Genomic DNA, 13,978 nt, shown 5'->3' on the forward strand with positions numbered 1-13,978 from the left:
GAGTCCAAAGGCGGAGATAAGCAGATCTACAGACGCCCCGCCTCCCCGGCCCGCTTAACTCTGTGATGCACAGGCACATAGCTGATGCAAGTAATCACACACACACACACACACACACACACGTCGTCAGTAGTAGGGTCATCAGGCCTTCGGGTAGTCGTAAGTAGGCTATAACTAGGTATCCCAGCCGTTAATCAATAACCGGCTTTATTATGGGTGTTCCTGCACAAAATCAGTAAATCTCTGTTCAGGCAATTCTATCCTATTCTGTTCTATTCTGTTCTATTCTAGTGGAAGCATTTCTCTAAATAAGAGTTTTTGCTCAGATGAAGACTATGAGATGTGTAGAGCTGAAGTTTCCTGTGATGCAGAGTTGTTCATTTGCTGGCAGGTGAAGTGTTGCCCAGAGTGACTATAGTCCTCAGAAAAGTCAATAAGGAACAAAAATTGTTTTCATCTTTCTTGGAATTACACAAAAACCATAGCTTGAAAAAGTCCACACACACACACACACACACACACACACACACACACACACACACACACACACACACACACACACACACACACACACACACACACATCTCATAAGTCTGGTGGAAAACTTTAAAGAATACTTTGAGTATTTACACTATGAAATAGGCCTTAATTATTTTTAAACATGCAGAACAGGAACAGACACGAGTCACATAAGCAGTTTATACAGGGAAAATTTACAGTAATGTGAAAAAAAAAAAAAAATTCTCCCAAAATTAAGAAAGAAGAAATTAAGGATTTGTAGCTAAGCATCAAAAGCAGGATCCATGACAGTCACACTAAAACAGCCCACAATAATGTATCTATGAAAAATAGAGGACACCATGACTGGCACTTGCAGAGTTGGTACTTGAAATACTTTTTTTGCTTGTTTGTATAAATATCTTTATCTTGTGTCGTTGGCAAAGACTAAAACCATAAAAATGGCACAGTACAACATAAAACATTTGAACCTGCATGGGGACCTGCTCATGTTTTCAGTTCAAAGTGTCCAAACCATCAGCCCACTGGCAAAGATCGCTCAACACATGAGACTTAGGCTTACAAAGCTTGTGGTTGTCTTTACAGTTTGGTCTTATTTCAGCTGAAACTGCATTATAAACCTGCAGCCACTGACACCCAAATTAGCACAACAGCTGTGGTTAAGCTCAGAAACCGCAGTATTGGCCCATACTCTAATCAGGAAATTGTTTGATTGTCATTTAATTATTTTCGAAGGAAACTCCTCAGAAATACATGATAGATCTTTATGTTTTTCTTTTGTGTAGGCTGTATGATGGAGTCATGACTACTGGCAACCTCGGTTAGAAAGCCAGTTCACATTGACGCAGAGCCATGTTATTTTTAAGAGCAACACGCTGACGTGAGTATACACCTTCACCACTCCCTAACAGAAAACTTTTTTGTTTTCCCTCTGTAGGAAAGTGATATTAGGACTTCTTGGGAAGTTACCCCACCCACTCTTCACACTGTTGTTGGGACATGCCTGAGGAATGCCCCTTTTATTATTTCTGCTAACCAGACAGGAGGCAGGTCTTTCTTAATAGACACTGAGTTATCTCTTGAGACTGCTGCTCATGACAAAGTTTGTTATTCTTCATTTTGATCATGAACAAGTATCGCTCCCATTTACTGTAGAGTCTTGTTGTCACCATTAAAACATTACCTTCATATCTGAACTTCACTGTTAAACTTTCCAGCAGCACAAAACCTCTATGTCTAGGTGAAGCACTAGGTGATTTACAGACAAAATTAAATGTCCCATACATTATCTGTCTAAGATTATGAAGTTACAATGGCAAAGGTGTTGTTCACCTACTTCCTGTAAGCAGTTGCATGACAGAACAGTCATATTTGGATGGTATAAGGTTAGCCCGATTGCCAAATGACAACAGGGAAATGAAAACTTCATTGCTCGTCATAAGAAAACTCCTGTCCTCCAGATTCTCCTGGAAAGCAGGTTAATGACAAGGACGAGGTGACAGGCTGGTTTGTCCTGCTTAGAACATCACGGCTTGGAACTGAGCAACATTTTGTTCTGGTACATCTCTCCTGATGAATGGACTTCACTAGAAAATGTTTCTAACAGGTTGGCCATGAAGTGCAGATTTGAGTGACACCGGGTACAACAGATTGCACTCTTTCTTGCTGAAAGTGTCGAAGTTTGCTGGTTGTTTCGTTTCACCGGGAGCACTGGGCCAAAAAGATAATGTTGGCCTATATATGTTCCCACACTGTGGCTGCTTTTTCAAATCACTACCTCCCCGCGGTAAAGATCAGGGTTATGCCGCCTACTCAGGTCACAACAGTGTTCACCTCTCATAAATGATCAGAAGCTGGTAGTGGATGTGATTTACTCTCCCCATTGAATCACATTCTTTGTCCTCTACAGTCTCTGAAAGTCTGTTTCCTCTCTCCTTAGCTCTTAGTTCTTTTTTTCCCCAACTTGACACTTTTACATTAATTTTATGTGGGTACATTGAAGTTTTAGGCCTACCAAGACCCTGCCCATTGCCATTTTTAATACTCACTTGCTTTTTTTAGTGATCTAGGATATGAAACTTGTACTGTTGCATTCATTAAGTGATTAAGAAACCTCAGCTTAAAAAGTCCCCATGAAATTACGTCATATCACTTCTACTTCCTGGAAAAAGTGTATTTTTAACAGGGTCATCATCCTTTAAACCAATAAAACCCTCAGGAATTTTTGAACAATCTCATGCCTCCATCCACTCAAATAAATTTGTGTGTCTCTTCCCCAGTTGGTATCCTATCGGTTTAAACTTGTGAATGATCCTTCACTGTATTATGGCCCTCTGCAATATCCTGTTTCAACAGGAAATACCTAAAATCAAAGAAGTCAGAGTGCCATTTCATGAGGTCTATATTATGTATAATCCTGGGCTAGGACTGCAGATGTCAATGCTTGTTCTGGCAGAAAATACTGTACTTCTGATTCTGGTAAGTCTGTAAGACTCAATATATAGGCCTAACACACAATATATTTTCAGCACAAAACCACAGAAAGCACGGCCCAAACTTTCTTTTTATTTGTTAGGTTTTCAATGCAATAACATGAGACTACACGAGGGCATCGGGGAGCACGGCCCTATTGACATGCTACACAATAAATAGGAGTAACATAAGTCTTAACTGTGCAACAGAGCCAATGGTGCATGTCTCTTACACAGAGAATTTAAGATGGTTTAGAGATGCCCTCTATCATCAGGTTCTGTTACAGTAACAGAGGCAGTGGAGGTGTACGTAGGACTATGCAGTTGGCTCCTCCACACACACACACTCACATGCACACACATATGCACACTCACACTCACACACACACACACACATACACCGAGGGTAAAGATTCCAGTCTTCAGAAAATATATAACAAATAATACCACGGTTCCATGTAGTGCGCTAAACAACCAAGAAAGGTGTCATTTGGTGACTGTTAGCGCAGATCTATGGTCAGCTCTTCTAGCTCGATCTCCCATTGGCCAGCTCCCATGGTCTAATATAGTCCTACACACAGCAAGACATTATGTCCAAAAAAAAAAAAAAAAAATCACAACTTGTTCTCAAATATGTTCTTCAGTTTTTGTGTTATTAGAAAGAAAATCTGCACCTTAGACAGACACTAGGAATAAACACTGCATATATTTTGCCAAGTCATCATCCCTATATGCAGAATAAGAGTAACAGGATAAATGATTTCAAAAAAGAACCCAAGGATGCCACACAAGTACATTAAAGAATGAAATGTAGCACCCAGAAAGCCTTTGTGCTGTCTTAGAAATTGGGACTAAGAAGCAAAATTGCTCCCTTTTAGCTCTGTTTGTAATTTGGATTAAAAAAGTAAGCTAAAGTAGCTAACTAATTTACTCTGGGCAGTGATTTTTCCATAGTGAGCTGTTCTGCTTAACAGTCCTGTTTTGTGGACCATTTTTAGGGTATAACAGTTTTTATTAATAGGTAAATAACTCAAAACCTGACTGGCCTCACATCAAAATATAAAAAATGTGTAATTTGTAATATAAAGGTTGCTTACACAGTTCACAAAGGCCTGTTCTTGAACCCTCAGACACATGCGTTTTGTCTGTCAGAAGTAACCAAAAACAAACAGCGGACTTTGAGCCAACTCTTAATACTTTGTGTGACTGTCCTTAAAGAGGCACAAATTCCTCATAACTCAAAAAAATCCCATATATCTCCAAAAGAAAATTCGATCACTTGACTCCCACACTCATTTCAACATTCCATTAACTTCCTGCTCTCGTGTGCTGCACCAACTTTCACATCTCTGGCTCATCCAGAGCAGGATGACGGTGGCTGGACATCTGCCCAGCTGTTGCACCCATCCTGACCATGCCATGAGTACCTTCATTTTCCACATGCTATGTATCATCTGTATCATCTCTTGCCTTGAAGTATGCCCACTGATGCATCAGTCATTGGGTGCTGGGGAGAACAAAACTTCTCCACCAAACGTATTCAAAGTGACCACTAAGCTCAAATCTAAGCCCTTTGTTTTTGAGTTGGTCCCATATTACAGTAGTTCCCAAATATCAGTCTACATAAATGTTAGTAAGAGCCTGACTGAGTACTACAATAGTAAAAACTGCTCATGACCATAATATACATGCCTCCCTTTCATTATATATTGTATACTGGAACAAAATATCATTTACACCACTGATCAACAAAAATAAAAATGCACAGATCATTATAACAGAATCCTCAGGCGGAGAAAATGCACATGAACATGTCAACACTGGCAGTATCTTTCAGTCTCCAGTTGTTATTAATGTCAAAATCCCAGACTCATTTTAAAAAAATGACGACACTGAGGAAGAGAGATAGTAGTCTGTGAGGCCCAGCCTCTAGACCTAGATAGATTTAGTTCAGTTTCCATTGATTTCCATGGGGCCTTTAGGTATAAGCAGACTCATCCGGCCCGTAGTGCTGGCTGCACTCTTAATCACCTCCATCCATCTGCAAAGAGAAGGCAGGATGAGGTGTCAGATAGACAGACGCAGGTTTAAAACACTGCAGCACTACTACACGACATTAAGGCTGACCTGGGAAATAAAGTGTCAAAGAACGTTCTGGAAATTTCTGGAATACTGCACTTATATTTTTACGTACCTTTCAAAGGTGTACTCGCTCTCTGCCCGGAAAAAGTAAACATGGGACTTGAACTGCAGCTTGAAGACGTACTCCTTGTGAATGCTGTCAGACTCCTCTGGGGTGCAGACTGTGTAGCCCAGCAGCGGGAGACTGGCCAATGGGAAGTCATCCTGGAAGGACACAGGGGGAAACTTAACACAGTTGCTTCTGATGACAGCCCTCTGACTTCAGCTACACAGTTACAATGGGTTTTTCTTGTAAACATAAGAAATCAGATCAGGAATATCGGTAAGTGACCTGGTGCGTCTTGTAGAAGAACAAGCAGAAGTTGGTGAAAACAACCCAGAGCTTCTGCCAGCCATTACTGTTCTTGAACTTCCTTAGGAGGTATCCTGAAAGTTGGTTCTAAGACAAAGGATGGAACACAAAGAAAAGGGTTATACAGTAACACGTATTTTGAATATACAATGAAATGCTGCAGTGTTGGCTGTGTATACGTGGCTCGTTGTGATACACGTTAATTACTAGGGATAGGACGAGGGATTTGGCCTGATACAGATCTAAAATGTACCTGTGTAAGAATTTGTACGCACAACTAATATCTGATACAAAAACTCCTGAGTAACATGTCAGAAATAAAAGCTAACTGTTTGTATTTTTGCACTTTTTGGTAAACAGAACCCTTTATTTGTCCAGTGGTGGGAGAAATACATATTTATTTTGATTATTGTGTCCAGTGACCCCAAACTAATCATCAAAGTCTGTTCTTTTCAGTGAAAGTAACAGATTGCATGGGTACTTGCAATCGGTCAATATTCAAAGTTTTGTACTGAGTGTTGGTATTGAAAAAGCGGTAAATCACTTGGGTTGTTGTGTGTTAATACACTGATGGGGATTACTGAGACAATCATCTGTGGATGCTGACAGAGAAGTTTTATATTGTTAATACAGAAATAACCTGTGATCGCTGGACCCTTCCTTGTAATTTATAATGGCCAGTAGCTCAGGTACCTGGTTCATGCGCAGGTAATCAGTGAGAGAGAGGTTCTGGTTTCGGTACCAGCAAACATGTGTAATGGTGTTGGGTCTTTGGCCCTGACCGAGGAGATAGCGAGGAGGAAGTTCTGGTGAAACAGCTGGAGAGCAGTAGACTGAGAGGGTGAAGAGACAGGAGACAGAAAAGGGTGCAAACAGAGAGAGAGAGAGAGGACAGCAGGAAAACCATGTGTTAGCATGTTAGCATTAAGTGGTAAAAGAGGAAAAGGAAGTTCAGAGGCAAAATGGGGAAGAAAAGACCAGTTAGAAAGTCATCCAGATCTGTGGAGTGAGAATGTTAGGCATCAGAGAATCATCAGAATGTTTCTTGCATGCACATCATCACATGAGCAAGAACGAAAGACAAGGAACCGAGGAGGAATCAAGCACGAGAGTCATATAGAAACTCAAGTCAAGCAGTAGAGATAAAACACAAAATAATCAGACATTAGGGACAGCTGAGAGAAGAGAGATTCAAGTAAAATGAGGGGAGGAAGGGTAAGGAAATGAAACACCAAAATGGACCACAAGGCAATGTTTTAGTGTTGATGCTGATGCAATAGTTGCTGATATCCAGTGCTTCCAAACCTGCACGCAGATGTGTTAACAACTGTTTTTCATGTCACAGCTTTCTCAGTGTGTGCAATGTGTGTATGTGTGTTTGTGTGTCTTAATGTGGGCAGAGGAGTACCTCCACAGCCAGGCTGTGGTCAGACATAGACACACTGGTGTTGCGGTGCCAGCACACATGCATAGTTGTGTTGGCACGGTGGTGCGTCTGCTTGTCCAGTGAGGTGCGGGAGGAGTGCATGTCATCCTCCGACTCCTGCTCCAGAGAAACCTCATCAGATGATCCTGAGGAAGGAAGGAGGAAGGAAGTAGGGAGAGGAAGGGGAAGGAAGTTGTGTGGAGGAAAGGGATAAACCGTAGATCTGGAGCGCAGGCATGCCCAAAGGCAACAGGTTTTGTTTTTTTTTTTTTTTAAAAAAAAAAAACATTTTTAAAAGACATCAGAAATAGCATGGATGTAAACAATATCTGGAACATTTACTGTAACTCAAACTTCAGTATGCACTCTACACAGGCAGACACTGTACATCTGCTGATATCAATAAAAGTTCTTACGGTTGGAGCGATCGCCCAAGCCTGCGTCAAGGAATATATTGGATTTCTCTTGTGACTTCTTGGCCATGTCAATAGCCATGTTCAAATCCTCGATCCACTTGCCCATCTCCACTTTAGAGCTGAAATGACAAATAATGATTACAGCTAAATAGTCCAATATTGCATTACATTAAAAATTGGTGAGACTGTATGTATGAATTTATATGCTCACCTGGCAGCAACGACAATTGTCCTTTGAGCAGAGTAGATAGTGAAGCAGTGGGGGACCGACCATTCATTTTCACTTTCCTCAACCTATAGACAAAGCAAAGAACCACACAGTCAAATAGAGGAAAAAGCTGAAGTCTTCTAATGGTTATCAAAATAACAAGGCAGCAGCTCTCAAAATACCAAAACCTATTGGAATAGTTTAAGGTTGTGGACTGAATACCAACAAAAGGTAAATGAATGTCAGACAGTCTGACCCAAGTAATAGGAAGACCTGCCAAAGAGCCTCTACCGGAGCATCTATGTCTGACAGTAAACGAAGCTGAAATCATTTCCCTCTATTCACCTCTTAGCCTTATCAGTGCCCACATTTTCAGTCCAAAGCGCACACCTACCACACTGCCATCAATACAAGGTCAAAATGAATTCCTGGCCGTGAGGCAGTCTGCCAGCGTTGGTTTGCATTAGAGGTCGAAGTGGCCACATGTCCCACAGAATGGACCAATGTTTGTAGAGATTCTGGTAGAGAGAACTGGTCACCAATGTCATGATGACATTTTCAGTCATGACTTTGCAAATCCTCCATTTACATCCTTCGTAATTTTCATAATTTTAATGCACGTTCATGAGAATGTTCATGGTTTATTTGGCCTGATGGACACCTTTAAGTGGTCGTGGCAGGAAAGAACTGACCTGATTAACTGTTTAGAGCAATCTGCTAGGTGTGCTTTTTGGTGTTTTTTTGTCTACACAAGCATGGGAGACGAAGGGTAGGGTTTGGATATCCAAGCTGGCAGAGCTCAGAGTACTTACCGGTGCATCCAGCACTATGAGCTGCAGCCAGGAGTAAAGCAGAGACATGCAAGGTTAGGAGAGCCAGGCCTTCCCATCTCAATGCACTGCCACACTGTTCAGTTGCTACTGACCGTGTCTATGTTTTAACATCCTGACCTACCCCCCGCCTCATCATGCAGACCATTCAGTTCACTTTGCCTTACCTCACCCTGACCGATAGTGTGTCAAAACAAGCTGTGAGTGCCAAAAGTGAAGTAACATTAATTCAAAAGTACTTAAAAAGTTTTAAATATATCTAGAATCGCTCCAAGTTCAAACACATCACTGTTTGAACTTGTACTCTGGGGAACGACAACTCTTCTCAATGACAGCTGGATAAGCAATTTTTGCGGCGTAAACAGATTAAGATTCAGTTTTCCATACTCTAAGCTACATTTAGAGGAAATGAAATTCAATGCCAAGTGAAGGTATTTGGCAGATATTGTGTGCAACACTTGATCCTCTTGATGGTGTGTCCATGAGCCAAAGAGGAATCCTGACAGGAGGGGTGCAGATGAATTCAGAGACAAAGGTTAGAGGAGGTGAGCGAGCCCCTGTACTCACTATCATGCCGTGTAGGGGCAGCTGGCCATGGACTTTGAATTGATTGGTCGCTGTAACACCTTTGCTTGTGTAGAGGAGCATATCTGAGAACTGAAAGGAAAATATTTGTTAACAGATATGGGAGGTGGTTTTATTGTAATACCATGAAATCAAATTATTCTGGCTTTAAGCTCAGCTTCAGCAGGATTACTTTTCTACTCACCAGGAAGAACATCCTTTGCTGCAGCCCTTTTTTGGTGAGCTTGTACAGGCAGCCCTCTCTTATGAACTCCTGAAAACAGAATGCCCATTAGGTGCATTGCTTTTTTTTTTTCTTATTTTTTAGTGCCCCCTAGGTTCAGCTTCATGTCATTGCACTCACCCTGCCTGGGGTTGTTAGGTTCTCAATACCAATCAGGTCTCTCTGCAGCTCGGTCAATTTCTGGAAATTCTCCAGCCTGATCAGACTACTTTGGAGCTGAGCAGCGATGTCAGCCACTTCCTTCAGGGCATCTGTATGTGAAAAAGAAATATTCGCGACCAAAAAAAACTGCATCAGTGTTTTATGATGATGTGGCAACATAAAGAATTAAAACTAGAGATGTGTTAGATTTTTATTATATTACAGACTTTACTACTCCACTGACAAATTAAATGCAGAATCTCACCCTTGCAGTCGTCATGATCACGGTGGGCAGGGGAGTAATGCTTGCACAGTCTCTCCAGGATGAGCTTGTAGTGCATGAGACGCTGGATGGGCTTGAGCAGGAATGTATTCAGGGGCAAGTAGCAAACCTTCTGCAGCTCAAACTCCTTGTAGACAGTTTCCAGCTTCTTCAGCCTCTTGGTGGCTTTCTCCAGCTCTGTTAACACTTCATCGTGCTTTTGTAGGTAGCTGGTGAATTCCTGAGGATGACAGCAACCCAACAAGCACACAATTCAAGACTTGTCTACTCTCTGTCTTGTCGGTGTAGCCAAACATTTAATGGTGAACCAATGCTATTCAGAAAATGCTCCAATCGCCATTCTCACCTTCAGAGCACTCATGTTCCTCAGCATCACATCACCTATCCTTTGGTAGTCCCCTTTGACGTGAGCGTTAGAGCGCCCCTCCCTGGAGAAACAGAATATTTTTTGCACATGTAATCTTTACTGTGGCTTTATTATAGCCTCTCACACCAAGAAATACTGCAGGAGCACCTACCAGAGTGCCAGCCTCTGGTCTATCTCTTTTAGGAAGCCTCGGTGGAACTCATAGATGGGATCGATGTTGGAGAAAAGCAAGGTCATCAGGCCTTCGGGCATGGCGTTTTCTTTGATCACAGCACTGCGGAACCACTGGGAATTGCAGAAAACCAAGCAGAATACTGATGTATAGGCTTTTCGTTCTCCTGACAGTTAGACTGGAGCGTATACAGGATCATAGATGAAAACAACAGCCTACCACTGTGATGACCTCAAGGTCTTTCAGGTATGTTCGCTCTGTGGTCAGAATCTCTTTGGCAATGAAGTAGGCCTTGTCAGTGGGATATCTCTGTGGGAGGAGAGGGCACTTAGTGTCAAAGCCACAGAGCTGCAGAGAAAATATATGATGACAAAACAGAAATGCAATTTTTCCTTCACTTTGCGATCATAATCTAATAACTCTAGCGGCCTATAGTGAATCACAAAGTAGGTGTAGCCCCTTGGGTTCAGTGATGTCTGACTTTAAGGGTTGTGAGGCAGGGGGTGGAAGGGTGGCATATAGGCAGTGTACCTTCCTCCTGCCCTCCTCCTCCTCCTCTAGCCTGGCATTGCTGCCCACCTCGCTCAGGATGGGGCTTTGCAGAGGTGAAGGGGCTTGGCCTGGGAGGCTGAGGGTGGACATCTGGAAGGAGGGCGAGAGGCAGAGTGGACTCTTGGTGACGAATGGTGAGAGCTGGGGACTGTCCATTGCTGAACCTGTGGAAGAGATGACAACATTACACTTGGGGAAACAATAGAAATGAAAACACAAAGAGAAATTTTAACAACAGATAGTGTTGTGATCATTAATTCAAATAAATCACCCACTTAAAATGAATTATTGCATAATGGCTGGGAAAGGGGTGGGGCGGTGGAGTTGTTTTCTACATTTGTACTGAATCACCAGGAATTAAGAGGAACCTTGCCAAAACAGGCAAAACTGGCTCTCTGGAAATGGGTGGAGCATACAGTCAATTACAATGCCCTCTATACGATGTGGTATACGGGAACAAGGTTGCATAAACCAACTAATGGAAACTATTCCAATTGTCTACTAATCACAATGTTTTAACATCAGTAAATTGAAACCTGGACAAAGGATGTATCTGCGTTTGTCCCAGTCCTATTTAAATAACACTCATCTGTACCTAAAGCATTTTCCACATTTCATATCTTACTTCCCCTTACAGAGAAGGTTTGCTTGGCCAGCGTCCTGCGCTTTTTTACAGAAACAAGTGTAATGGTTCATCAAACACATTTTTCATGCCCAAACACACGCTGGCCAGACATGAAAGAGGAGACAGCAGGGCAGACCAAGGCAAGTAATGGTTCCCACATTTTTCCCAGCCATTGTTTTTAGAGCGATAGCCCTGTACAATGAAGCCAAATGATTTATTGCCAACTCTTATATGAGCCTGATTACATTACAGCGAACCGACTGTAGTTCTTTTGTGCAGCCCGTGAGCTTTGCTAACCAACAGAATCAGGAGAGGTACAGCAGATGAAATGCTAAGGCGGTACTCTTCACTGAATCGTGGGTCAGCACAGCTGTTCTTTCATTTCTCTCTTGAAAAAAAAAAAACTGGAAAAAAGGAGAGGAGGGGGGGTTGAAACCGCGAGACAGAGGGGGAAAAAAAAAAAAAAGTCATGACTTGACCCGGAAATAATTACCCACGAAGAAACTTATCAGGAATGTGGCCCATCTGGAAGGTACACAGTCATTTAAAGTTTATCTGAAGCGCCCCATGGGGGATGACACAAGCGAGATAGAGCGGACGTCAGTCTCCACAGCGGGGGAACGGGGGTTGCTGTGGAATGACTTGGCACAGAGCCTGTCCAAACAGGGAGCACACACTCAGCTAGAATTAGGCTGAGGAATCTCGTGTGTGAGGAACACTACCCAACCCCCAACAACACAACAGTCAGACCTGTTGCCTGAAAAGCGTGGAAACAACTGCAGATACTGATTTACTGCGAGGCTTGTTTCTCTAATTCTGTTACACTGAAGAGCACTTCATCACAGTGCACTAAATTTAAACGTTTGATCGACTGCAAAGTTCTGGGAGGATATGCGATACATTGTTGCACAGCAGATCAAAGTATTATCCAAAGTTAAGAGATACTGGGAAAACAAATGAGGGCTCCAAACTGGATACACATTAAAAGTATGCTACTCCTACATGTGCCTTAAAAGACAAATATACTGCTACATGTGCATGTCCATCTACAGTGCAAAGATGACATTATTTTCAAAGCATTTTACATGGGTGAAATCAACTACAAATTAGTCCCACTGAAAATCATTCAACTGTAGGTTAGAAAAATGGTGGGTTAAAGCAGAAAATCAATGCCATGTTAAGAGCAAGCCGCATGATGTTTGCAGGATTGCAGCATGTGAGCATAACATTACAAAACACTTGTCTTTCTAGATCTCCACTGTGCAAAGGCTACTTCTAATACAATTAAATTCTAGGCCCGTAACAAAAGAATAGCTTGACTAATTTATAACCAACACCACAGCATCTTCCACTAAGAGATCATTTGCACCCCGTTGCTTCTTTGATTTCAGTCTGTCATTCCCAAAGAATTTTAAGTCTGACATTGAAGGTACCAAAAATGATTACTTTATTCTTGAGAGTAAAACATACAAACAGAAGTACATTTTTTATTATTAGTAGTAATTATACATGTTCATCAGGAGTAAGTGTTGATTACTTAATGCCTAAGTGCAGTGATCTTAGCTGGTTATATTTGTCAGCTCGACATTAAATGTTTAGTGGATATGTGGGAAGTATTAAATGGAAAAATAGAAGAAAGGAATCAACGCTGATCAAAACAAAGGCCATCGAAAGAAACTCTACATTAGATCAGTCAGTTCTAAAATCTTTACAAAGCACTGATGGCATCTGGCACAAAATAACCTTCAACACCGCCGACGCTGACACAGAGGCAATTGTCCACACTTGTGATTGTAGAGAGGGTTAAAAAAAAAAAAAAAAAAATCATCACACTTTTCAAAATGATTTTCTCTGTGTTTTGAGGTTTTTCATAAGAGAAAGGGGTGATCTGCCATCCTTCAAAATGACAATGAGGCTTTAAGTATTCAGAGATCAGCACTTTTGTCAATAAGTTTCTATTGATTACTGGAGAGAAAAAAATATATAACAACCCTTTCCCCCCATGGAGGAAACGTAAAAAAGCTAACAAAACGTCGTAAGGAACACATGCCTAACAATATGCGTTAAAAGCATATTGAATAAAAAGAGTGAAAGTAAGTGCTCACTGCAGCACAAGTGCTGTCTGTGACGTAGACGAACGAGGAGACTCTGTAACATGTACAGAGAGCGAAAGAAATGTTTGCACAAAGCCCAGCAAAACCTGCCTTCAGGCACATTAAAGTGGGTTCACATGAAAGGAAATTAAAATGGGACTTGGCAAGACAAGATTGTTTTGAGGAGGAAATGACATCAGTCAAGTAAAGAAATACTACTTTTTATTCCAGCACAATATTAGCTTTTCGTGTTGCTTCCATGACAGACTTGATGTTCCCATATAAGAACCAGAGAAGAGACCAAAGAGGTCAGACTTAAAAAGAAAGTTATGCACGGCAATAGGTTACCGACAGACTAGATCTAATACTGAAAATTATTTTTCGTTCATTGAGACCATGAACAGGCGATTCGTGAGATTCCAGCTAAGAGAGAAAGTGGCGAGAAGTTCAGAGCTGATGTGCAAAAGACCCCTGCTGCCTTGCAATAAAAAAGAATGCCATCTTTTTGGCATCGTAATGGTAGTTAATGCCAAAACGCAAATCATGTTTCCAAGGGGTGTAACAACTTTATAC

General features: G+C 41.6%; 1 protein-coding gene across 2 annotated transcripts in view; it reads right to left on the reverse strand.

The window, feature by feature from the left end:
• Nucleotides 1-3,064: 3,064 nt before the first annotated feature.
• The window catches only part of farp2 (FERM, RhoGEF and pleckstrin domain protein 2), a 31,100-nt gene continuing 20,186 nt past the window's right edge, over nucleotides 3,065-13,978 (reverse strand). Inside the window, exons 14-29 of one of the 2 annotated variants that reach the window (XM_030049581.1) lie at nucleotides 10,667-10,851; nucleotides 10,355-10,444; nucleotides 10,115-10,248; nucleotides 9,943-10,024; nucleotides 9,579-9,816; nucleotides 9,293-9,423; nucleotides 9,134-9,202; nucleotides 8,932-9,021; nucleotides 8,347-8,367; nucleotides 7,538-7,620; nucleotides 7,327-7,445; nucleotides 6,892-7,056; nucleotides 6,178-6,350; nucleotides 5,464-5,571; nucleotides 5,185-5,336; nucleotides 3,065-5,031 (exon numbers count right to left, since the gene is read on the reverse strand). In XM_030049581.1, the coding sequence (XP_029905441.1) occupies nucleotides 4,941-5,031; nucleotides 5,185-5,336; nucleotides 5,464-5,571; nucleotides 6,178-6,350; nucleotides 6,892-7,056; nucleotides 7,327-7,445; nucleotides 7,538-7,620; nucleotides 8,347-8,367; nucleotides 8,932-9,021; nucleotides 9,134-9,202; nucleotides 9,293-9,423; nucleotides 9,579-9,816; nucleotides 9,943-10,024; nucleotides 10,115-10,248; nucleotides 10,355-10,444; nucleotides 10,667-10,851 (1,931 nt within the window). In that variant the 3' untranslated portion in view covers nucleotides 3,065-4,940. The remainder of the gene's footprint in view (nucleotides 5,032-5,184; nucleotides 5,337-5,463; nucleotides 5,572-6,177; nucleotides 6,351-6,891; nucleotides 7,057-7,326; nucleotides 7,446-7,537; nucleotides 7,621-8,346; nucleotides 8,368-8,931; nucleotides 9,022-9,133; nucleotides 9,203-9,292; nucleotides 9,424-9,578; nucleotides 9,817-9,942; nucleotides 10,025-10,114; nucleotides 10,249-10,354; nucleotides 10,445-10,666; nucleotides 10,852-13,978) is intronic. The other variant, XM_030049580.1, reaches the window with a different exon arrangement.

Source organism: Myripristis murdjan, chromosome 4 (assembly GCF_902150065.1).
Source record: "Myripristis murdjan chromosome 4, fMyrMur1.1, whole genome shotgun sequence".
NCBI lineage: Eukaryota > Metazoa > Chordata > Actinopteri > Holocentriformes > Holocentridae > Myripristis > Myripristis murdjan.